The sequence below is a fragment of the Canis lupus genome, chromosome 1 (assembly GCF_048164855.1).
Source record: "Canis lupus baileyi chromosome 1, mCanLup2.hap1, whole genome shotgun sequence".
Lineage (NCBI taxonomy): Eukaryota > Metazoa > Chordata > Mammalia > Carnivora > Canidae > Canis > Canis lupus.
The window spans coordinates 56,439,824-56,464,396 of record NC_132838.1 but is presented as its reverse complement, the minus strand read 5'-3'; the positions used below and the strand labels follow the sequence as shown (position 1 = coordinate 56,464,396).

General features: G+C 53.7%; 1 protein-coding gene across 3 annotated transcripts in view; it reads right to left on the bottom strand.

The window, feature by feature from the left end:
• KIF25 (kinesin family member 25) overlaps positions 1-24,573 on the bottom strand; it is a 50,767-nt gene that overhangs the window by 15,871 nt on the left and 10,323 nt on the right. The window contains exons 3-8 of one of the 3 annotated variants that reach the window (XM_072831073.1): positions 21,248-21,382; positions 19,808-19,946; positions 19,025-19,128; positions 15,484-15,572; positions 13,387-13,423; positions 3,534-3,601 (exon numbers count right to left, since the gene is read on the bottom strand). In XM_072831073.1, the coding sequence (XP_072687174.1) occupies positions 3,534-3,601; positions 13,387-13,423; positions 15,484-15,572; positions 19,025-19,128; positions 19,808-19,946; positions 21,248-21,382 (572 nt within the window). The remainder of the gene's footprint in view (positions 1-3,533; positions 3,602-13,386; positions 13,424-15,483; positions 15,573-19,024; positions 19,129-19,807; positions 19,947-21,247; positions 21,383-24,573) is intronic. The other 2 variants (XM_072831076.1, XM_072831084.1) reach the window with 2 other exon arrangements.

Below are 24,573 nucleotides of genomic sequence, written 5' to 3'. Positions count from 1 at the left end.
ATTATACTCGAGACAATAAAATTGCTCGGTATTTTTCTTATGGCATTTTGGGTCAATGGCTGTTCCTTTTAGTTTGCCACTTTAACAAATAATAACACATCTTTATTCCACTCAGAAGGCAGTGACTATTTTCTGACTCTGGGCCCATTCATATTTTTCCTGAATAGTAAGGAGTGTATTTTCCTTTGACACACATTTATTTTTAAAAAGGGGCTAAGCACTGAAACTATTGAAATTTTCTTTCAGAACTGAAATAAGATAATTTAACGTCTATTAGTTCTGTAAAAAGCTGTTATAAAAAAAAAAAAAAGCAGTGTCCTGGTTTCACAAAACCCATCTGCTCTACTGTTTGTGAAGGGAGACAGCCCCGAGCACCAAAACAGTGTTTCTGCAGAATAAATTCCTATGGAGACCTAACTTTAAATTCTTGCTTCTCAGCCTCCACATGCAGCGGCGTGCACACATTCCTTCATCTCTTTTTTTGTTCCAACACCACAATCGAGATCTTTCCCTTCCGTCTGAACTCCAGAGTGTGTGACGACTGCGGCAGGGCACCCCAAGGATCCTGGCATCTGAGTGACGTGTGGGCACCCCCCACCCCCCAAACAAGGCCCCCGTGACTGCCGGCCGCAGCGTCCCCACCTCCAGCGCCCTCGCCAGCTCCTCTCGGCCCTGCAGGCTGCAGCTGACATCATAGGGAGAGCAGACTTTATTCCCCAGAAAGCTGTGTGACCTTTCCTGACCTGTGCCACCTGCCCAGGTGATCCTGTGAAGGTCCTGTGACTTGATTTACACAGACCTGCTCTGAGTCATCTGAGGAGCCATGTAAATGAGGCGTGGATTAAAGAGCTGCCTGGTGGCAGGTGGGCTTTGGGGGGGGGTGCGGCTGCCTCCCCCACCACACGCAGGTCACACTGATGACAGGTAACCAGAAACGCCAGACAAGTGCTCCAGGGGCACGAGGAGAGACCGCTGGCCCTTGGGGAGGCCGGAGCTGCCCTGCCGGTGGAACCAGGGTTGGAGCAGGAGTGCTCCAGGTGGGCCCGCTCTCTGCAGGGGGGACACCTGGAGCCAGGGGTGGGGGGCGGCCCTATGCCAGGGCGGGGCCAAGATGGTACAAAGTGTGCTGTGTGCCTTGGGCTCTGGATGGGGTCCCCAGGAGGAGCCATGGCCACAGTCCTGCAGGACACGGGAAGATGGGGACATAAACCCCAAATGGAGCACTCACATGAAGATCGGGTCAGGGTCTGGGGGCTCCTTCACAGCCCTCCCTCCTGAGAACAGGCCTGTGCTCCCCCAGGGGCAGCGCCCCCTCCAAAACCCCTTCTCCTGACCCTGACAGGCTGGCACCCCGCGAAGCTAGAGGTCCTCTGTGCAACAGCTCTGCCCTTGTGCTGGACGATGACCCCGTCCCCGGCCATAATAACCCTCCAGGGAAAGTCTCTTCATGTTACGTCTGCACATGCCCATGTGCCCATGTGACAGCGCGGGACAGGAGCCCCGGTGCCGAGCCTGTTGTCCCAGGGAAGGTGTCATTCAAGGCAAGGACCCGAGACTTTGCTACTCGTACAGCGTCACCCAGGACCTTGTGCTTCGGTGACAGACTTGACCCCAGAAGACGATCCCACCACACTGGCGTCCAGTGTGTCTTGCGGGGACTGTCACCACCCCCACGCCACTGTAGCTGTGACCAGAAAGTCTGCAGGGTGGGTCTGACTGCCTGTGTGTCCTCTCCCGACCTCCTGGGCCAGACCTGCCCGTCCTTCTGTGCCACCTGGTCCACTGAGGTCTCTGGGGCCACAGCCAGCACTCTGGGCCCAAGAAGCCTTGGAGCCGCCTCTGGCGCCATGGGGTGGCAGGATGGCCAGTGGCCCGAGCCCTCCTGTGTCCTTGCCAGCAGCAGGGTGGCAGGGGCCGACCCCTGTGTGGAGGTCGGGCTCCCTGAGAGCGTCCTCCCCAGAGAGGATGCAGAGGCTGTGACAGCTGGCGGTGAAGGGCGCCGTCATCTCCTGCACGGTCCCCAGCCGCCACAGAGCCTGCCGCAGGACCACACTTCCCTGTCCCCTCGTCCACACCACAGTCCTCGCAGACCTGCTGTGGCCAGCTCGTCAGGGGGAGTGATGGAGCTTCGGGCCCCTGAGCCTGGGGAGCCCACAGCCCAGGGATCTCCGTGTCCGATCCCCGCGGCGCTCTGACCGGGAGGTGGCGTGCAAGGTGCAAGCCCGAGTGGCCCAAGGTCCTTCGGTCATTTCGGAGGAAGACGGGGAAGCTGGGTGACTTCTACTCCGCTAGGTCGAGCACACGCGCTCAAGAGCCTCTGCCTGCCGCTCGCCGTATCCGGTTCCGTCGTTCCTGAGAGGGCCGTGAGGTCTCCTACCAAACCTGGGGTTTGCTCCTCTGTCCCTTGGGCCCCATTCGGTCCAGTGTCACTGGTTCTGAATCTCTGGCCTCACACTCTGGCCTGGTCGCCCCCGTGTCGACTGATGCCTCACAGGGACGACGGGCCCCTGCCTCTCCCTGGGGGCTTGTCTGACACCAGGCGGCCACTTGAGCGCTCCTGTACAAAACCCGGGCGGGGCTTTATGGACTGAACCCGGATCCACACATCACAGCCGGTTCCTCTGTCTCTGAAAGCCTCTTTGAAAAACGGACACAGAGAACAGCTCACTGAGGCGAGCGCTCTGGGGGCGTCGGCACATGCAGAGCGAGGGCGCCCCGCGACAGAGCAGCAATCCCGGAGTCCTTGGGCAGCCTCTGCGGTGACAATCCCGGCCCAACCTCCCGACCCGGGGGACTCTGATCTGTTCTCTCCCCGCTCCCAGGTTTGTCTTTTCCGGAACGTCTGGGTCACAGAGTAAGCAGGTGTTTAATGCCAGGGAAACTGGCAACTGTCCGAAGTGGCCACGCCACCTTTCGCTTCCGTCAGCCCGGAGATGCGGGGCGGCCAGCACCCGGCGCGGTCAGCCCGGAGGTCCTCAGCAGCTCACGGGGAACTAATGACATCGGCACCTGTCTTCAGTGGGACGTCTGTCTAGACACTTGGCTGGCTTGCTGATGGGGCGGTTTGTTTTCTTGTTTTCTGGGCACAGGTGTTTGGGGCACTCTGTGATTTCCAGAGGTTTTCTCACGTGGGGCCTTTGTCAGTTCGTCCCCCTAACAAGACCACACACAGAGCACATGGCTTCGTTGTGGTCAAGGTCAAGGTCTTGTATGGATCACGCTTTTAGTGGCGTTTCTCAAGGTCACAAAGACCTTCTCCTGTGTTTTATGGTTTTATGCTTCATATCTAGGTCTAGATTCCATTTCAATGACTTTTTTGCAAAAGGTGTGCTGCACAGGTCAGGGCTCTCGTCCTGCCTGCAACGCGCGGCTGCACCAGCTCCACGTGCTGAAAAGACACACTTTCTCCACGAGATTCCCTTTGCCGCTTGGCAATGAGTGCAAATGACAGGATACATCATGAATCTCATTAACCAAATGCTAATGCAAAATTTCTCTTAGTGTAACTTTGCTTCATGCGTCAAAGCACTTACCTCTCAAAATTATATGTCTTATTAATCAAAGGGTGAGCAGGCTGGGCACATTTCACCAGGACCGTTTCCTGATTTAAAAAAAAAAAAAAAAAGTGTAAACAAAGTGTAAGACTCAGCCAGGGCTCCACAGACAGTACCAAGCAGGGTTGGGCAAACCACCCCGCCCTGGGGCCAATCCAGCCTGTCGCTTGCTTTTGTAAACAGAGTTTTAGTGGAACACAGCCACACCCTGGTTTACAGATTGTCTACGGATGCATTTTACTCAGCCACACAATTGAGTAACTAAGACAGAGACCATATGGCCCCCAAAGACTGTAACATTTACTTCCCATCTAGGGGAACTGTGGGCCAGGCACTGAGATGAGAAGAAAGTCGCGTCTGTGGAGGAATGCACAGCAGGCCTCCTCCTCCACAGAGACAGACGTGCAATGGCCCCGGACAGTGACTCTTGGGGCAGCCCGACAGCTCAAGTCAGGTGTAAGGCTAGCCCAGGAATAAAGAAGTCTCATCTCAGACCTGTTATCATTTAATTATAACACGTAAAGGCACTAAAAGGTCTGTTTTTTTAAAAAACACATCAATTTTGATCTTGCTAAACCATCTTCTTCAATGTCATCTCGTGTGAGGGAAGCCAAGGCTGTCTTCAGCAAGAAATGCTGCCTGAGATTACTTTTCCTTAGGCAAAGAAAAAAAATAAATATTTGGAGTCTGTTCCGATTCTAAAACAAAATGCAAATTCATGAAAACACAGGCGTATAGAAAGAAGCAAAAAGAAAGAAACCAACAATTGCAGTGGTGAATAAATAGCCCATAGACATTTGATTTTTCTATGAGAGCTGTTGGAGGACGTGGCTCCCCATCTTCTTACAGGTACTTGGAGAGACAGAGCAAGAGAGCGATCTGCAAAAATAAGTGCATGTCCAAAAAGTGGCCAGTTTAGGTGTTAAAGACACAGCTGTGCGATTCGGTAGCTATTTGTTCCAGATGTGGTTGTTTTTGTCACTTACTTAACTGCCAACCACTTGGTCTGGGCTGTGGGAGTGATGCTCTGTGCGTCTGGACTCTGTAAGGCCCCCTGGTTTAAATACTGGTCTTGCCAGAGGCGTGAGCCTTTCCGGTCTTCATAATCGAAGGCGACACGCTATAGGAATCACAGGTGTGCATCCGGTGAGTCGGGTTGTGAGACAACTGTTGAGTAGTAACCTTGCCAACACACTCAGTCAAGCGTCTCCCCCCATTCTGCCCTGTTGTGGCCCTCCCGACACCTGCTGCTGCTGTGGCCTGCAGGGGACCATGGCGCCCGCCACCCAGGCCAACGGGATGGTCCCCTGGCCCTCCCCTGAGCTGGCCTGGGTCTCCAGCTTGGTGCCCTTCCAGTTCACTCTTTATGTCACTGCCTTGGAAACCTTTCCTAAGTGTGAATGCAGCAGGAAGGGGAGAAGCGTGTGTGGAGTGGGTGGTGCAGAGCGCCAGTGCGGGGGAGGTCACTCGGGGGGCTTGTCCCCAGCTCTCAGTGACTGCACCCGGCAGAGTCGAGGCTTCCTGCTACCACAATGAAAAGTTCAGCACAACAGGTGGGGCCTCCTTCACATCACGCAGATGCCTAATCTGGTTAATACACAAAGATTTGTATGTGGCCCTGTTCCAACCTGGCTTTTAAGAGGTTTTATTCTCGGGGGGGGAGAGGGGTTGCTAACAGAGTGTTCGTTTTTCTGCTGAGCATTTATTAAGCACCTACTATGCCAGCAGCTGCTTTAGGAGCTGTCTGTAGGACAGTACAGGAGAGTAGTGATATTACTATGCATCAGTGGTAATCTGACCACCGGCCTCGGTCCCTTGCTCCCTCCCAGAGGCATATTTTCATTTTCCTGTTGCCTGATGGTGGTGGTATTCCTTTAATATCATGCCAAGACGTAACCCCAGTGCCCCAGGATGAATTGCACAGGGACGCACACCCCAAAGTGTTTTACTGGATGTTTTCAAAAGCTGAAGTTTTAACCATGAAGAATAACAAACGAAAAATGCTAAGGTTCACAATGTCTCACCCAAAAGCTCAAGGGACACCATGTAAGGAACATAAAAAGCCATAAAAACAAGCCTGCATCCAAGAGCTCCCCATGGCTATTTAGAGTGTCGTCCCACAGTGTGATCACTAGATGTTAAGCATCTGAAATGATTCCAAGAGCAAACTTCCATTTCACCCAACACAGCTTAAATGTTCTTCCAAACAAATACCTCTTCGTTCGTAGCACTAAACATCCCTTCTCCTCACAAGTAAGATTCATTTCCTTGACCTTTTAACATAATTTCCTTTTATCCAAATTTTCAAGCTCTTGCCCTGTGACATCCTTCCTCTCAGGAGGGGACTGGCCCAGATGCACAGAAGTGATAGATGCAGATCCTTGCGGCTCCCCCGCGGGGTGAATGCACCTGCTTGTGGAGCTGCTTGGCTCCCCGTGGGCGCCACATGGCAGGTGCCCAGCTCAGAGCCCGTGACTCACAAAGCCATTCTCCCGACATTGAGCTGCTTCTGTACCTGTATCCAACCTCTTAGGACACCTTTCAAAAAAAATCCAGGGCATACAGTTCTTTGCCATCAACTCACATCAGCCATCACATTTTGAAGCTAAAAGTCCATTTTAATCCAACTGCCACATGCTGAGACCAGGAGGAGGTAAGTGAAGTTCATTCAGAAGAAGAACCCAGGGGATCTCTGGGTGGCTCAGCGGTTTAGCACCACCTTCAGCCTAGGGCATGATCCTGGGGTCCTGGGATCGAGTCCCACATTGGGCTCACTGCGTGGAGACTGCTTCTCCCTCTGTCTGTTGTCTCTGCCTCTCTCTGTGTCTCTCATGAATAAATAAATAAAATCTTAAAAAAAAAAAAAAAAAACAAGAACCCAGGCCCTGCCCAGCCCATAGTGCTGCTTCCCAGTTCCTGGCCTTCTGCACGATGACCACAGGGAGCTTGCCCACCTCCACTGGGAAGAGTGCAGGCCGGGGGCACACGTGCTGTGACTCTGTGGCAAATATCCCAGTTCTCTCTCCTGGGGATGCAGGCACTAAACGCGATCTTTGGGGGGTATATCATCTCCCTATTCTGAAAAACCTACTGGATGGGCCATGAGGTTTGCAAATATAAGGCAACAATCCTCTCCCAGGAGATGCTTTGGTTCTACAGCCCTGCACAATGACATAAAAGATGGTCACCTCTGTGGGCAGTAGGTCTTTACTAGTTACCTCTACGTAGCAACCCGCATCGAGTTGGATACAGCTTAGCAAATCCATGTTAGAAACTCAGTGGCCCAAAATACAACTAAAACTTAACCAATGACTTTTTAGGAGTAAATAGAGATAGAAACATTTATATGCATGTAAACATCTATAGTTTATACAGTTTTATTTGTAAGTGTAGTTCAGATAAGTCTTATACATAATTTATGAGTAATGTATTTGTAAACATTGTATAATATATAGGTGTCCTCAGTATCTATACCTGTAGTATCTGTTTAATGCAAGGCACCTCAAAATAAGATGTGAAATAGTGACGGTCTTAGACGGGGAGGCAGGGTGGATGCGGTGAAAGTCATTGCCATGTTCCAGCTTCCACACTGGGTGGTGGATTCAGAGGTTTGTGTGTTATTACTACAAACCTGTGAGCATGGCAGGCAGCAGGGCTGGGAAAAGGTGCAGAGACAGGAGGGCCCACCTGGCGCTCTCGGACCACCTGTCCACAGCCTCGGACGCATTCCTAAAGGATTGCTTTGTCTTGAGAGCATGAGTTTTTTCCACGCATCTCATGAAAGTCTTCAGGGAAACCACTCTGTCATGTTCCATGCTCCCGTGGGTAACAGACGGAACCCCCGTCCTGCTGTTTCTTTGTGCACCCTGAGCTGTGAGAGCTGCGAACCAGCAGGTGGGCCCGAGCCTTTCTGCCTTGGACACGTTCTAAGATGCTCCTTTTGTGTGCAAATTTGCCCCTAAGACATCCCTCTTTCCCTCCCTGGTTCCTGTCATGGGGAACAGAGCCAGCGTGGGATCCATCAGTGCCCGTCCCCTACAGCTGGTCTGCGGGGCACTGGTCAGCCCCCCTTCCATGCATGGCTGCTCCTGCACCGCACCCCCTCACCCCGGGAACACAACCCCTTGCCTTGCCCCCTACATACACTCTCTGCTCACTGGTGTCTCGCTCCAAGAGTCAAAGACTACAGGCAGGGTACCCAACACCAAGTGCCAAATGATGTGTCGTACATTTTTCATGACAACTTGAGGACAGAGAAACCTGGTGCAGCTGGCGGGTAACCGAGGAGGGGAGCTCCAAGGACCCCCCACGCTGTGCTCGCAGATGGTGAGCGACCAACCTCTGTTTGAATTACCATCATTTACATCTCAGTATTAGGTTACACTGCTTGACCGCTAACCTGACGAGGACACAAAGGATGGTGTTCATTTCTTATTGGAATTATTTTTCAAAAACAGCTGGAAGAATATATTTATTGTTATTTTTGTGTGTTGCTAATACATATTATTAAGCAGCTCCTGGTCCCCTTCCACATTCACAGCGTGCTGGTAACCAACAGGGTGGGCTAGGTGTCCCGTGTCCCCACCTGCCCCCTCCGAGACCAGGAACCCAGTCAGGGAGGGGGTTCAGGCACAGGTGCAGGTGTGTACATGCATCAGGGCGAGGTGCTGGCAGGTTTCCACATGTGGAGAGGGGACAAGACTTCACAGTGTGAGTGATGAAGGCTTCAGTGCATCCAGCTCCACCTTGCCCTCAGGGACCCTGCACAGGGCCTCCGGGACCGCAGACGCTCACAGGCTCCGTGGTTCTTCGGGGTCTGTGGGTGAAAGGCAGCCACAGATGTCTTTACAACTAATAGAGAACCTACTTGCTAACTCTGACTCTGCTACAACTTGCATGACCCTGGGGTGTCATTTATCCTTTCGAAGTCTCGTCTCCTGCCGTCTGTGAAATGTGCTGGCGTCAGAGTCTGGTCCCAGTGGGACCTCACAGTTGTGTAGCTCGGTAAGTCCACAGATCTAAAATACAGATTAAATTTGCCATTCATGAAGGAAAAAATGTAGTAGGAACTTCTACTGTAGTATATACTCTGGGGGCATGATGCAAAAGAGAATCACTTTTGGACCCCAGCTGATACACGGACAGCCCCCACCTGTGTCCACATCCACGCACAGGTCGCTTGGCCGCTGGGAGCGCATCTTCCGACAGGAGCGTGTCCTTCCCTGTGATGGTGCACATGCTGGAGACAGGATGAGGGGCAAACTCGCTGAATCTGGTTTAATGATATGAAATAACCTACTAGTAGGAGAAGAAAATGTAAAATAGAGAGCATGAGTTCAAAGTAAACAGACAGGAAGAGAAAGAGAATTTCTTCCTTAAATCCTCATAACTCCTTAAAAATCCAAACATCTTTCTCTGACCACCAAGTCTGTAAAAGTCACACTTGCAGTTATAACAAATTTCAATTCTTCAAAGTTGGTTTATATTTGAGGAACTAAATGTTGCTTCTAGAAAACCCCCTTGAGACCCACAATTTTACTGCAGGAAAGAGCGGATCTTGACAGGCCTGGAAGCACGGCCGAAGCCACCCTGTCAGCCTCTGACTCAGGTAGTCCGATTTCCACCATAGCTGGTGGGTGCCGGTAAGGATAAGAACGCCCTGAGCCACAGAATGAACTAGAAGTATGTGTTTCATTCGCTTGTGTGCATGGAGAGAGGCTGTGCCAGGTCCTAAAGCGAGTCTCATGGCGAATACATGGTACGAAGCCTGCTGTGGTGAAGTAGACAAATTCACAAATTGGCCACAGAAAAATAGGATTCCACCAAGAAGCTGGAAGAAGTAAATGGATGCAGGGAGGTGGCACAAATGGTCCAGTTCAGACTGGGACACCCAGGAAGGTTTTTGGAGGCGGTGATGTTTGCACTGGGCAATGAGGGTGAGGAGGGCATTCTGGTTGGAGGAAGAGCAGGTGCAGAGTCCTGCAGGTGGCAAAGGGCTTGTCATGTTCAAGGCCAGTGTGGCTGGGGTCAATGCATGAAGGGGCTGGTGCCACAGATGGACAAGGAAACAGAGGTCAGGACCAAGAGTTTTTGATTTTGTCCCCAACTTGTTCTGAATTCATGGAAGAGTTTCAAGCCGGGAGGCCCTCTATCTGATCATGCTGCATCTTCAAAGACTGCTCCATGGCTATGGAGTGGATCAACACAGGCAGACGACAGAGAAGCAGGTGGGCTGGGTCCAGGGAGGGGACGTGATCCTGAGTGCGAAGGTGATGGTTACGGCGAAAATGAGACCCAGGGAAGGGTTTCCTGCAGAACCCACAGGATCTGCTGAGCACTCATCAGGCAAGTGTCAATGGCGAGGTCTGGCATGAGAAACTGGGTGCTCGGAGTTACCATTTGCAAAGACGAGATGACAGGAAGAGGAGTCCATCTGAAGGGAAAACCAAGAGCTCAGTGTGGGGCGTCCTCTGTTCGAGATCATGCAAGCCATCCCGAATATCAGTTCCAGGACTCAGGGCTGCCTGGATGAGGGATGCACACGGGAGAGCTGGGGCGTCCCTGCGGGGCTTGACGCCAGAAGACCCAGGGCACGACCACGAATCTCTGCTTTCCGCAGATGCCGAAGCGGCCTGCGGAGGATGCCAGCCATTCCAGATAAGTGAGGACCAGGTGAACCTGAGTTAAACGACAGGGAATCTGTCAACGACCGTATGAAACTCTGATCATTAAAAATTTTGTCTTCGTGTGCCAAATCCATCATCCATCCACCTCTCAAAAATAGCTTTGACCTCAACTACAGATAATGCCTAAGAATCATTTGACCCCTGGGCTTTGTTAGCTGCATTCAGACACTCAAGTCTGGGACTGTCAAACTGAGCGGTTCAACACGAAGGAAATGTTAGGGAGAACCGCAGACAGGCAGATGAAGCCGGAGATCTGTTCTTGCACATCTGAGTGTCGAACAAGCCGAGAACCAGGACAATGGCAGCTCCATCTGATGTGGATTCTACGTACAGGCTGAACCTAACGCTATTAAATGTTGAATTCGATGACGGACTGAAAGGAAATCCAACACAAACACCAGCCCTCTTCCGACTCTGGAGCCGAGAGCTGCCCGTCACGGCCCCAACCGCTCGCCCCGTCAGCAGATTCAGAGATACCAAGTTCCTGAACAAACAGCTCCGTTAGGTTGAAAAACAACTCGGATTTCTTTAAGCAAAACCCAAAATGACCCAATCAAAAGAAATGTTATCTTATCTTGATGAGTAAAATATCAAAAAACCCACAGAACCTTCCAACTTTGGAATTTGAAGCTTCAGCGGGACTCTGACATGGACGGGAGAGGACAGACACGGGGTGAAGGTGGTGACAAAGACCTTCAGTAACACGAAGCAGGTGCCTCTGCAGGTCCACAGCCCGGGGGCCCGGGGGTCAGGATGCACGTTCCCACTCCAAACCCGAGGGTGACCAGCGCACCCACAGACTGCACCGAGTGTAGAAGGGCCTGCGCTTAGCCACGAACACTCAGTGTCTTCTCCTACAAGAGGACATTAACAGGATGATCATGACGGCACCTTTTAACTCAAATTCCTAATAATGCGAATTTAATTTGTCTCCTGGTGTCTAAGGCAACATACAATGCATCAAATGATAGGCAAAAGCATCCCTAAAAACAAGGACTGGGACTGTCGGAAGGTGTATTAATACAGCACTAACAGTTTTCTGGGCTTTTTGGGAAAAAAAAGAATAAAGCTGAAGAGTCTGAAGAGTCGTTGCAAGTTAGGACATGTGACCCTCTGCCGGAGGGCCTCCAATGGGTGAACTTGTGGCAGAGGGGCCGGGGCCAAGCGACCAGCCACACGCGGCTGCCCCCGGCCCCACGGTCCAGAGGGCTGTCATTATAGCTGCGGGCTCCCGTTCCCTGTGCTTCCTTTTTTTTTTTTTTTAATTTTTTTTTTTCCCTGTGTTTCCTAAACTCATGCTGTGATGCTCATAACGTGCTGTGCTGAAGGACAAGCCTAACATATTTTTAACTTTTATTTATGGAGACTCTCAAACATGCACAGAACTAGAGGAAACAGGACAGTGAGCCCCCACCCGCCCACCCAGCCTTGCTGACATTTGGTCCATCGTACTCTATACAGATGCTCAACCCACCTCCCATTTCTCTGGTGTATTTTAATTAAATATCAGACAACATATCATTTGATTTAACTGATAAGGAATCTTTTTTTTTTTTAGCATACCCACCATGATGTTATTCATCTCACTTTATAAAGTTAATTTGACCCCGTACATACCCCAATTTCTCTGGCTGTCCCCAAAATGTGTGGCTGACAGCTTGCTCAGGTGCGGTGGCAGTGAGCTTGCAGCATCTCTCGTTTTGTGTCCTGTCTTCCTTCTTAGTGTAACTGACTGCTCAGAGAAATCAGGTCACTTGTCTGGCTGGGCTGATTGTTCCCTCTCGCTCAGAATGCCAGACTCAGAGATTCCGTGAGATGCAGATTCAGTTTCTCCATCGTGGGGCTGGGGAGCACCTCCACACCCCATCACCACTTCCTAATGACTGAGCATCTTGCTTTCAGGGAAACTATGAGTGCTCTGGGTTCCCAGGGATTCCAGGACCTTCCGTGGTAAAGATCCCGTGGACCTCTAACAGTCTGGCACCCACTGAAGGACGTCACCCAGAGCCATTAGGGCTTTTAAGTGGTGACTCCTAGTTTTATCACTTATTCTGAATTTGTCAGCTAGAATCTTCTACAAAGATAAACTTTCCCTCGTCAATGATTCCTTTACACTGAATGCATTTCATACAGGAAAGGCGTCGTACGTGTTTACCCCTCTGTAACTCTGATGTTCTAGCACCCTGCAGAGGTCATTGTGAGATTTTAAGGGCATAGTACTTATGAACTGAAGGGTTTTTTTATAAAAAGATTTTTATTTATCCATTTGAGAGAGAGAGAGAGAGAGAGAGAGCACAAGCAGGGCGAGAGGCAGAGGGAGAAGCAGCTTCCCCGCTGAGCAGGGAGCCCGAATCAGGATTTGATCCCAGGACCCTGAGCTGAAGGCAGATGCCTAACTGATGGAGCCACTCAGGCGTCCTGAAACTTTTTATGTAATTACATATTTCATCCTGGCTCTAGTCATGCCTCAAGGTCCATTATTTTACCTTGTGTCAGTGGGCACCCCTTTATGTGGGTTTTGGGTTTGTGGACACAACCACATCACCTTTGTCACTTGCCTCACTGCCCGGTGCAGCCCCTGCCCAGGTGCGCCCTGCACTCCTAAGCCCACCATCCTCAAGGAGCCCCACTTGCCAGCAGGTGGAAGCCACAGCCTGGGAGTTGGGCTCCCAGTGCTACTGCCAGGCCTTCTGGGCAGATAAAGCTAGGAAACGCGGTCGTAAGGAGACCACAAAACCGTGACCTGGGAGTAAACCTGTCCATTCCATAAATTTAAAACTACACGGTTCATGCTCAGCTTCGCCGGCTCTATGCTTGTGCTTCTGTCCTTAGGCTTTAAACTTCAAGTCCCGTGCATGTGTGCACATTGATCGGGGAGACAGAAAACCAGCCGAGGTGGAGTGACTCTCCTCACTCACACCCTCAGTCAGGAGCCTTGTGGTTTCACAGGAGGGAAGTGCACCCAGAGCCTCATTAATTCCTCGCTCCAGCGGGAATCAAGAAACCACCCATCTCCATTATCCAGGAGGCATGGGGTGAGGGAGAGGATGATGGTGCGTTCACCCATCTCTGGATGACTCTGGGGACTGTGGGAAGCACCGAACAGAAGGCTTCTCCAAAGACAGCGTGTTGGGAACGTCACTCACATCATCGATGGCGTGGACCACTCCTGCTGGCACCGAGCTGGGGGGAGGACGACAATGACCATACACATCACTGTGCAGTTTCTGTCTGTGTCCCCAGGACCCAAACCCTTCGATGCTCTTTCTTTCTTCCTTTCGTTCTTTTTAGGTAGAGAGTGAGAGAGAGAGAGAGAGAGAGAGAGAAGGGGCAGAGGGAGAGCATCTCAAGTAGGCTGCACATTCCGTGCAGAGCCCAACGCGGGGCTTGATTTCACGACCCAGAGATCATGACCTGAGCCAAAATCAGGAGTCAGATGCTTAACTGACTGTGCCACCCAGGCCTCCAACTCTTTGACACTCTTCATGCTGCTGAGCCATCCTTCTGTTTTCACTTTCCGGTCCTCCCCACTGGTCCCATCCTTAACTCTGGGCCTATCTCTCTGCCCCTCTCTCCTGCTCTTCACACCTCCCTCCTATATCAACATCTCTCATTTTCTCCCCATTCCTCATTTTCCTCTCTCCTCCTTCCTTTTCATGTTCTCTGGAAATGTTTTCTATGACACTCTGCTCTTGGTTCCAGATCCCCTGTGTGTTGTGAGTGATATGCACAGCTCTACCCCGGTGCCACCTACACATCCAGCCTTGGCTCAGAACCTCAGGGGTGACTGATGTACAAGAAGCCTTGCAGCGCAGTCTCTGTCCTCAGGAACTCAGGTGTTTGAAGGCAATCGTGAATCTGGGAAAATGCAACAGGCTTCAGAACAAACCCTGAATGAACATAATGATGTAGGAGCACAAACGAGACTTCATGAAGCCTCTGGTGAAGTTTTGAGAAGCTGAATAGCCAGGAGCAACACTGTTCCTCTGACGATGGAAACAGCCCAACATCAGCAATTGAAATGTCACTAAGGTAATGGGAAACCACGCGTTTGTGGAGACACCACGCTGCAGGACCACCGTACTACGCCGTGGTACCTGACACGGCTTGCTCAGGCCCTCTGGCCAATGGCTAATGGCCAACACGGCACAACAAGTATTACACTAGCAAAACAACAGAGTCGAAGAAAAAAATATTCAGTTAATGTCAAAAAGGTACAAAGTGTGTTTTGTACTGTAGGGCTGACCAAGAGCTTTCTGAAGACCTTCCAAAGTCACCTGCTAGACTGTACGACGTAAACATCAGTGAGACCCCAGAGAGGCCCTTACAGAGGAGCAAAATGTGGGCAGACAAGGGGAGGACCCCGACAGGTGAGTGCCTGTGGCCGCAAGCCCACCGAGGAGACCCAGGAGGTGGAAGCGGGGGCGGGGTGGGCCACCGCGGGAGGCCGCAGCACCTGGAACCTGGAATCCATTCAGCAGGCAGCAGGGAGGACCTTTCCATGTGGATTTGTTTCATCAGGGGAAGAAGGGAAAGTCCTATTGAGTGTGGTTTTCAAGTAAACAGCCAACTAAAGGAATTTCAGAGAATTCTGTGTTATTCATTAACACCATCAAAATCCTAAGTCACAGACACCAGCTGTGTCAATACTAATGACCTCGTCACATCCCTGAGGGGTCTCCTGAGTAAGTAAAGAAGGATGCCGGGCAGCCCGGGTGGCTCAGCAGTTTAGCGCTGCCTTTGGCCCAGGGCGTGATCCTGGAGACCCGGGACTGTCCCACGTTAGGCTCCCTGCGTGGAGCCTGCTTCTCCCTCTGCCTCTCTCTCTCTCTCTCTCTCTCTCTCTCTTTCTTTGTGTGTGTGTGTGTGTGTGTGTGTGTGTCTCTTATGAATAAATAAAATCTTAAAAAAAAAAAAAAGGATGCCGCCTCCCCTCTGATGTACCCACACACAGAGAAAGGACCAGCCAGACCCCATTGGGCAGCAGAACCCCTCTGACACGTACGGAGCTTGCTCAGAAACTCTGGACACACTCCAGCCGCATGCCAGCGGCCTGCTAACTGTTCAGCTCCTTCCAGAAAAGAACCTTCACCCAGAGCATGAGAAAACCTGAACTGGGACCAGGGGCAGGAGAATGGGATACGTGGGAAATTGCTGCACTTTCTATCTTCTTCCTTAAAATAGCCACACACACACACACACACACACACACACACACACACACACATGCCAAAACAAATTACCTGTCCTGTGAAGTTGGATCACCAAATTCTTTATCAAAAGGCAGCAGAGGCCGGATCCGACAGTGAACCCTGATATTCCCTTTCAGCTCCTACAACAACAGAATTAGTACCTGTGAGCTGAGCAGCGAGGCTGAGCTGACCTACGGATTTCCTCAAGGAACTCATCCGGAGTACCGCGTCCCCAGGATGTGAGTGTTGGATTTCCCACCCACTCCCTGGCTTCTGAACAAGTCCCCAGGGACTAGGACTGAGCCGTCGGTGTTCTTTTCAGCTTTTTAAAAATCCACACTGAAATTTGTTCACTTGTCAAGTGGTCATTACAGGGACGTATCAAGACAACACCTCTCAACTGCCACCTGCATCCACTTTGTGAGACATTTTAGGAGAAGTTTCTGAAATCTGGTACTTCTGTGACTTTTACGGCCCCTGCAAAGTGTTCATCCAAACCGTGACAGGATGTGATATTGTAGAGACAAAGGCAAAGAGTGAGAACTGACTAAACTATGTCGCTCCTGTGCGGAGGAAGGGGAGCTACCATCTGGGACGTTCGCTGATTTATGGAAGCTGGTCAACATGTGCTAGCGATGATGGATCTGACTCCTCCTGGGTGACCCCGGCTCCACGCAGCACCACTCTCTCTGTCACCATGCTGGTGTCTTTTACCCACTGGTCCTTTTATAAGGTTGGGAACACAAACTCTGCCCTGCGTCCTCTAGAAACCGTCCGTCTCCACTCACTCCCACCAGCGCCCTGGCTTGCGGTTGCGTTGGGCATTCCCCAAATGGCTAGAGGCGGTCTGTTCTTATCCCTCCTGAATTTCCGCATCCAGAATGAGAAGTACATCTCTAGGTCACGTCTCTGACGTTCTGATGTTCTTCCATCAGTGCAGCCGAGCAACCACCAGCTTACGTGTCAGCCCCTGACACACATGACCCATTCTGTGCTCAGGATTATCACCTAAAGCCAAGAATTCTGCACCCATCCCAAGGGAGCCAGCAGCTCCTCCCCAGCCCCTCAGAGGATAGACACACCCATGGGAAAGGTGGGAATTGTCAGCATGGACACGGCTCCGCCAGGAGGCCAACAATACTCCCAGCCAGAATCCAGCATTCTGTGGGAGAAGGCATGGCCCAGAACCAAGACCACACTGTCACAAGACAGGAAAGACTACAGGAAGGATGGGGAGGGCCAGGCAGGAGCAACCTGGAGAGGCAGGTGAAGGGTGGTGTCAGGTGACCTAAGAGGTGGCTGCATCCATGTAGTGAAGAGATGTCACCCACAGAGAGGGACGGCCACCTGCACTTCATGTACACCCGAGCATCATGGGCACAGCCCAATGTGGTCTGTGGGGACCAGGACGCCAGGCTGAGCCTGCGGTCCGAGCTCCTGTGGCAGGGCGGTGAGAGGGACTCCTGCTAACAACCACAAGGATGATGGTGATGATGGGAGTTTCAACATGTTCTTCTGTTTAAAAACTGATTCTTAGTTCACAGGGTGATGCTGTTGCTGGCAGTCACCTCTCTCGGGCACGTTTCCCACACACCTGCTGTTGTCCCACTTCAACTGCCTGCACCTGTGTACTTGGCATTTCATAGCCTGTTTGCTCAGGTTAAGCCTAGTACTCTAGCCTGTGGAAATATTTTAGGACACTCCCATTCAATATGCTTGCTATCAATCTCTTTCACATTTCTATTGTCAAATATAGTAGCTTGCTTTGCTGTCTCCATCAAGTCAATAAGAATTAGGACCTAAGAGTTTGGACAGAGCCCAGAGGCTGTCCCTAGACAGCTCCTTCTGGCTGTCAGCTGGGCCGGGATCCCTGGCTGGGCAGGCCTGCCCCTCCCTCAGTGTGTGGCCTCCAGAGGCCAAAACCCAACAGGCACCTGGCCTGTGAGGGACGGCTTGCAGCTCTTCTGTCGATGTTCTGTTCATAAATATTTCATGTCACACTTTTGCAAATGCTTGGCTGCTGACCAGATACTCTACATCTCTCCTATTTTCTTGATGTAATACCTGGAAAGGACGTGAGAACATTGGCATGCTCATAAACTGCTGGTTCCAGTGAACAACACTTTTTCCTTCCAAGTGTTCAGAAACCATTCTTTGGTGATCCATTCTGAATCTTACCCCGGACTTGCTGCCAGTTTATTTAACTAGTTGTAAAGCACAGCTCCTTTTACTTTTTGAACACTGAATAAGTGATACACATCGATTGGTTTATGGGCTGTAGGTCCTCCAGGACGCCGAGACCTGCAGTTCCATGGGTTGTCTTCCAGGGCATGGAAGGCAGCTGGAGAGCCAGGCCTCATCCCACCCTGGCCCTGGTTCCCGTAGGGACCCCATGGGAGAGCGGCGGCACCACAGCTCCCTGCTCATCTCTCCCTTGGTCTTTGCAGCAGGGCAATGCTGCTGTTAAGACCAGGTAAGAAAATGCACCAAAGCGCTCAGAGTGGCTGGTGGGCAGGAAGCCTGCAGTGGACACGCTCTAGGGTCATGGTCTAGAGCCTGGGAGACACTGGGAGACAGCCAAGCCCATAGTGAGAGCCACTCTCAAGTGAGTCTAACCGCTGGGGGGCCCAGGGCCCAGGGCTCCCAGGAACACAGGCTCTGCGGCTGCAGGTCAGCAGGACCAAGAGGAGGCCGGGGCTCCAGCACACTCCCCAATCTCATGGAAGCAAAGTTCATCCAACAAACCACCAGCTCCAGCCTCACTGTGTGCAGAAATGGAAATCTGTCTTCACACCTCCGGGGCCTCAGACCTCACACTGCTTAAGAGAGGAAGGGCGAGTTGGCCTCTGCATCCTGCTGCCTTTGAGGAAAGCTGGGGGCAGTGCAGGCCAGGAAGGCAGAGCTCGACGGACCCCGGCTCATGCGCTTTGTGGGCACCCTCTGCAGACCCCTGCACACGCGCGCTCAGCCTGGTGTCTGACCACCCACCACCCACTGCCCACCAACCACCCCCGGGGCTGGTCCCATTCACCCTACCCCGAGGCTGCTCAGCCCCGTCCATCCTGCATGTGGGCCCCCGCCTCCCCCTGAGCACGCCTCCTCTGACCACGCCTCCCCATGGGCCACACCCCTGCTAGCCACGCCCCCACTGGCCACGCCCCCATGGTTCACGCCTCCCACTGGCCAGACCTCCCCTGGCCACGCCTCCCTGGCCACACCTCCGTTAGCCACGCCTCCCACTGGCCACGCCCCCACGGACCACGCCTCCCACTGGCCACACCTCCCTGTTAGCCACGCCCCCACTGGCCACGCCCCCCGCAGGCCACGCCTCCCACTGGCCAGACCTCCCTGGTCTGGGGCCGCATCTCCCCCACTGGCCACGCTTTCCAGCTGACCATGACTTCTCGTGTGACACATCCCTTGCTGGCCATGCCTCCACCGGCCACACCTCCCCCTCAGGCAGCACCTCCTTGCTGTCCCATCCCTCTCCCCTCCCCCGCCCCCCCTTCCCGCCACCCCACCCCCCCTACCTTCCTGAGGAGCCTCCTGGAGGTCACGTCTCCCACCCTTCCTGGAGCCCTGAGGTGCTCACCACCAAGCGATTGTGCAGCACCCTCCTCTTCTGCTTCTCCAGCTGGTACCGCGCATCTGCTTCCTGCAGCGACCGCTCCAGCTGACCCACCTTGGACTGCCAAGCTGCGGTGGCAATATCATCCGAAGTTCCGGTGAGGTTTGCAGGGGAGGACCTTCACGCCACTAGCCGTGACCTGCTCTGCCTGCAGGAGGCTCACGTCCTTGGGGACAGCCACGGCTCTTCTCCCTTCCAGTTTTCTGTAAGGCCCCTCACTTTTCAGAGCGGGGATATATTACTTCCCACTGGATGACCGTCCCGTCCCCCTTCCTGGAGCCTGAGACTTGGGAGGACCTCAGGTGTACACGCACATGCCAGGAAGGTATCTGGCTGGTACTGGGGGCCAAAGCCCCTTCCTCCCTGGGTCCTTGGACAGAGTATCCCCATCTTGACCCAGTCATGACCAAGCTGCGTGGGGCTCTCAAAAATGAAGAAAGAGTGAACAGATGGACCAGATGTCCCACTGCGCCCCAGGAACATCTGAGTCAGGAGGCTCAGTGGGGACACGGCCCCGGTGCAGGGAGCGCATGAGGGTCAGGAGACCCTCCAGAGGACCCGGGAACCCCATAGGGGCGCCTGACCCAGACCTGGGCCCCACACTGGCCAGCCAGCGCCTCAGGCGGGGTGCTCTCCCCTGTGTGCCCAGGCGGCTGCACAAAGGAAGGCACATGGAAACCTGAATCCCTGACAGCTGTCTGTGTCTGCGAAATGGCCGAGTCACCGTCGGGTTAGGGCCATGCTTACCCAGCAGAGCCTGGTGGCACAGCTGTGCTCCCTGGACAGCTGCCTCCACTGCAGAGAGACCGTCCTGCAGGTGTTCCCAGCAAGCTCTGAAAGCTGCCAGAGACGAGGCTCGCAGCGCCTTTATGTCTTGCTTCAGTTTCTGTGACACAAGAGCACACACGATGAAGATGGTTAACGTTACTGATCACAGAGCACCATGGTTAGCAGTTACGTACGTGTCTGTAAGATGAGAACCAGCCACCCCCTGGGAGCCGCGTGGTCCTGAGCACACGCTGGAGCCATGGTGGCCCCTCAGCGCCTCTGACACACGGCCAAGTGCACATGCAGGAGCGTTTAGTGGACTCTGGGGACAATGGGACCGATAAGCAGCATCCCCCACGTCAGGGGCTCTTCCTTCTGAGGCGCTGGGGAGGCAGACTGGCGCCAGGGCCAGAGGCCCAGAGAAGGAAGGAGCCCATGTCCTGCCACTTAACATCTCCTAGATGTCCTTGTTTCTGGTCTTTTCTTTTCCATAGAATGGAGACCGTTCCATGTTTGGGTTGCATTCTGATGAAATGCCAATACCTTACCGAATTACAGTATGTTTATGACATGGAATGCAGATAAAGTTAGCCACTGCGGTCAAAGATGGATCCCTGCCACTGAGTGTCAGAAGACAAAGGATTCATTCTGCGTCAACCTATTCTGCATGCACTCCGGCAAACCTCTCAGGGCCGACTAATCAGGTTTACAGATGGCATTTTTGTTGTTGTGATAATGGTCTTTTTTTTTTTCCCTTCTAATTTCTACCCCGGTCACATTGTTTGTAACGAAAGGTGAACAATGCTCCTAATCAAACGATGGTATAAAAATACCCCAGCGCGGTTTCGCCCTGGAGAACTGCCAGGCGGGCTGCAGCCACGGCCACGTTTCTGACTTTTCTTTCCAGACGCCCCCGCGGTACAGCAGGAGCTGCTTCCGTGTGACCAGTGGCATGTGCCCTGGCTAACCTGACGTGAATAGTGCCGTCTTCCACCATTGACCTCAGCGTGGAGGAGAGGCCCCCGGCTCCCAGTGGAGCAGGACCAGGGCTGCTCCCCACCGCCCGTCCCGGGGCCTTCCTTCCTTCCTGTGTGCGGGCAGGACCGCGGCCCGCGGGCCCGGGAGTTGGACCTGCGTTGGGCAAGTCCTAGCGGAGAAGGCCGAGCTCCCGGAGCAAGCGCCACCACAATGGGTCCCGGGTGTAGGGATGCTTCTACGGCCTAGGAGAGGAGGCCCGGCCCCCCTGGAAGCTGCGGGGACATCCACCCTGGGAGCTCTGCTTCCTTCAATCAAGGCCACTTTGAATCCCGAAGAGTAGATGTAGTCTGACGAGCAGAACAGCACAGGTTCACCAGAAAACAAGCACCGTGAGTCACGGACGTGACATACAGACCTCCACTTTCGGGGCATTGCGCCTACCTGAACTCCTACCTGAACTCCGCGGTGGAGCTGGGGTGCAGCCGGGGGCGTGCTTCTCCGCGGTGGGTCCTGCTCCAGGCACCGGGGGCACAGCCCTGCGGCCGCGCTGCCGGCCTCTCCCGTCATTCCTCGGCACTGTTGAGCCAAAAAGAATGAGAAGGTTTGAAGTCTCAATGCCTTGGAGCAGGTGCACGTTCTCTGAGGGGAGAACATTCACAGGGTGTCCGCTGAGCCCCACCTGCATGCAAGCAGCTGCTGCCTGGCCTTGTAACCACTCACGCTGCACAGGGCCCGCACGGGTGGGGTGGCACAGGGACGGGGCACAGGTGGAGCTCATTGGACAGCACTGGGACGGGGTGGGGGACGCGGGGGGACGGCACAGGGATAGAAGTGGGGGGTGCAGGTGGGCGGCACAGGGACGAGAGTGCAAGGACAGGGGTCACAGGGCAGTGGAGCCTGAAGGCATCCGTGTGCAGCATGTGTGCAAGGCTGGGGCAGTCTGGCTGATGAAACGATGGACACAATAGTGAGGGGGACAGGGTTGAGGGGGAGGCCGCAGGTGACCAGGGTCACTTCCTGGGTGTTTTTTTCAGGGCAGTGCCAAGCCAGCAGAGATTCTCACAACAGGCACTTGTTCAGAAGGATGGTTCTGGGAGCGAGGTGGAGAAGGACAGAGTGAAGGGGGCTGTACCCAGGGACAGAGTAGGTGAGTCAGGATAATACTGGCATGTCTGGGAGATGACACAGTGGGACAGGACAGGAGCCCCGCAGCTCCCGAGTCCCCGGCCTGCATGCCGGCTGGCACGGGGCCATAACTCAGGTCCTGAGGGACAGGTGATGGGTCTGGGTTTTTGCTTTGTTTTCCAGTCTGTGTCTGAGTGGTGATGCTTTCAGGCTGAGTCCTTGGACTGTCAGCCCCACTGCCCACCTTCCAGGAGGTGAAACATACTGCCGAAAACCACGGTGCCCTCCTGACTTCATCACCCACGCAGTGAGATAGATTCCTGTGTATTCAGACATGAAGGTCACAGCTCAGAAGCTGGAGGTCATAGCCGATACTTGCTCACTGCAGCTGCAGGATCGGCTTCTTCTCTTAGGGCAGAGGCAGAGGAGGGTGGGTCAGTGTGGGCCATGCCAGGCACCCACCCAGGCCCCTGCACAGAGAGGAGACCCGGCGGGGCCCTGGGCACGGATGCGCCTGGAGCGTTGGCACCTGACTGGGGACACTGGGAGAGTGTGGGACGTCTGTGCTGGGACAGGCCAGGGTGTGCGGTGATGCACCCTGAGGACCCGTGTGGCCTGTTCCAGGAGTGGGGGCCTGGCTGCTGAGCACTGGGGCCCGGGGGCCACCCTGGTCATGGAGGGTGCAGCCCGGGCAGGTGCCCTAGGGGCAGGAGTGCCTCAGAAACTGCCTTGTCCAAGGAGCAGGAGGCAGGCTCATCTGCCAGGGCTTGGGAGATCAGAGATCCTCCTCTGCCTCAGGGGCAGAGACCTGCGGAGATCCTGTCAGGGTGGGTGAAGGGCCGCTGCCTGTGGGGTGGGGTTGTGGGTGGTGCAGAGACCCCAGCAGAGACTAGCATGGGAGCCTCGGTGGTAACCACGTTGCTATCTGGGGGGCAGCCTCGGGCAGTGTGGGGGCCACTGGGGAAGGCCGTGGGATGCATGGAGCGTGGTGCTGGGGGTGGCAGAAGGACAGGCCCGGGGCGGAGAGTCCTGCGCAGATTTGAGGTTGGTTTGTCAGCTTGGACTTTTTCTAAGATCTTTCTCTGTTGCCAAATGTGGTTTCACGGGCGTTTGCTCCTCACTACCGTTCACTGTACCGCAGGTAGACAGCGGGGCAGAGGCTGGCGCCGTCCACGCCCCGCGGGAAGCCGGCCCTGCGGCTCTGAACGCTGCAGCCCATCCGACCCCGCCTCCGCCCCGGCCACTGCGGGACAGTCCTTATGTCACGGAGATGAGCTCGGGAGGAACGTGATGACCCAGGCTAACGGTCTCGCAGGCCTGGGCCGCTCCTCCGGTGACAGGAAATAACATCAACCAGATAGCAATTTCATTTAATTTAGCTCATTTGCTCGGTGCTGCATCAGGGAGCTTTGGGCCGATTTCTGCTCATAACTTAGAAGGAGGAAGGCAGCATGATGTTAAATAAATGAATTCTGTCAAGAATATCCAGGGAGGCACCGGAGGGGACAGAGTGCTGCTAACTTCGAATGGAGTTCCGTTCCCTTCTTTTGTTGATTCTGCCGAACGGGAGAAGTCAGTTAAGCTCCAGAGGTGACGGGTGTCCTCGCCCTTGGGATGGACCTCTCCGAATGGCCAGAGCCCGTGCCCGCGGCCTCCCCACCCTGCACACTGAGGCTTCGTGCCAGCTCACGTGGTGGTTGAAACCAAAGTCTTGGGCAGCCCAGGTGGTTCAGTGGTTTAGGGCGGCCTTCGGCACAGGGCCTGATCGTGGAGACCTGGGATCAAGTCCCACGTGGGGCTCCCTGCATGGAGCCTGCTTCTCCCTCTGCCTGTGTCTCTGCCTCTCTCCCTCTCTCTGCCTCTCATGAATAAATAAATAAAATCTTTAAAAAAAAAAAAAAAAGAAAGAAACCAAAGTCTTCCTTGACTCCCAACTGTTGGGATGGGTGTTTTCTTTTAATCAAAGCTGTGATGCTGAGGACACCACATCAAGCAAATCCTTCCCCTGCACCAGGAGCAGGGTGAACGCCCAAGCAGCGTGTGACAGTGAAGGGGACATGGAGCTGGCAGCTGGCAAGGGCCGCGGACTAGGCTGGAGAGTCGATTACTTCTTGATGTGTGAGACCTTCACACGGAGAGTCGACAGGACAGGGAAGCTGAGGAGAACCCACCTGTCAGTGGGATCATAAAGACTACAGAGCATCTCCACAGGGCGCCGGCCTTCAGTGCAGCAGGTGCCACGGGCACGGGCACAGGTCTGCAGACACCTCAGAGACTGGGGACGCCACGCGGTGGGCTGCTCCTTCTCCTTGTGTCACTAAAGACAAGACTGAAGCAAAATGCAGGCCCTAAATTCAGAAGACTCAGATTCTCTCTGGGAAAAAAAATCATGGACATATAAACATGAAGACCTACACCCCAAGTCTCTGGTACCGGCTGTGAACCCAACAGGCATTCAGAAGAAAATGAAGTAGAGAAACCGAGTCCTGCACACTGGACGTCAGGTCGCCTGGCTTCCGAGGCTGGTTTGCTTTGGGAGAAACATGCAGGAAGCCATGAGCCTCTGGGGACAGCACACGGGCTCCCGAAAAGAGGGCCGGACTCATCCTGGGAGAGACATGAAGCAGGAAGAGTGTCCAGGG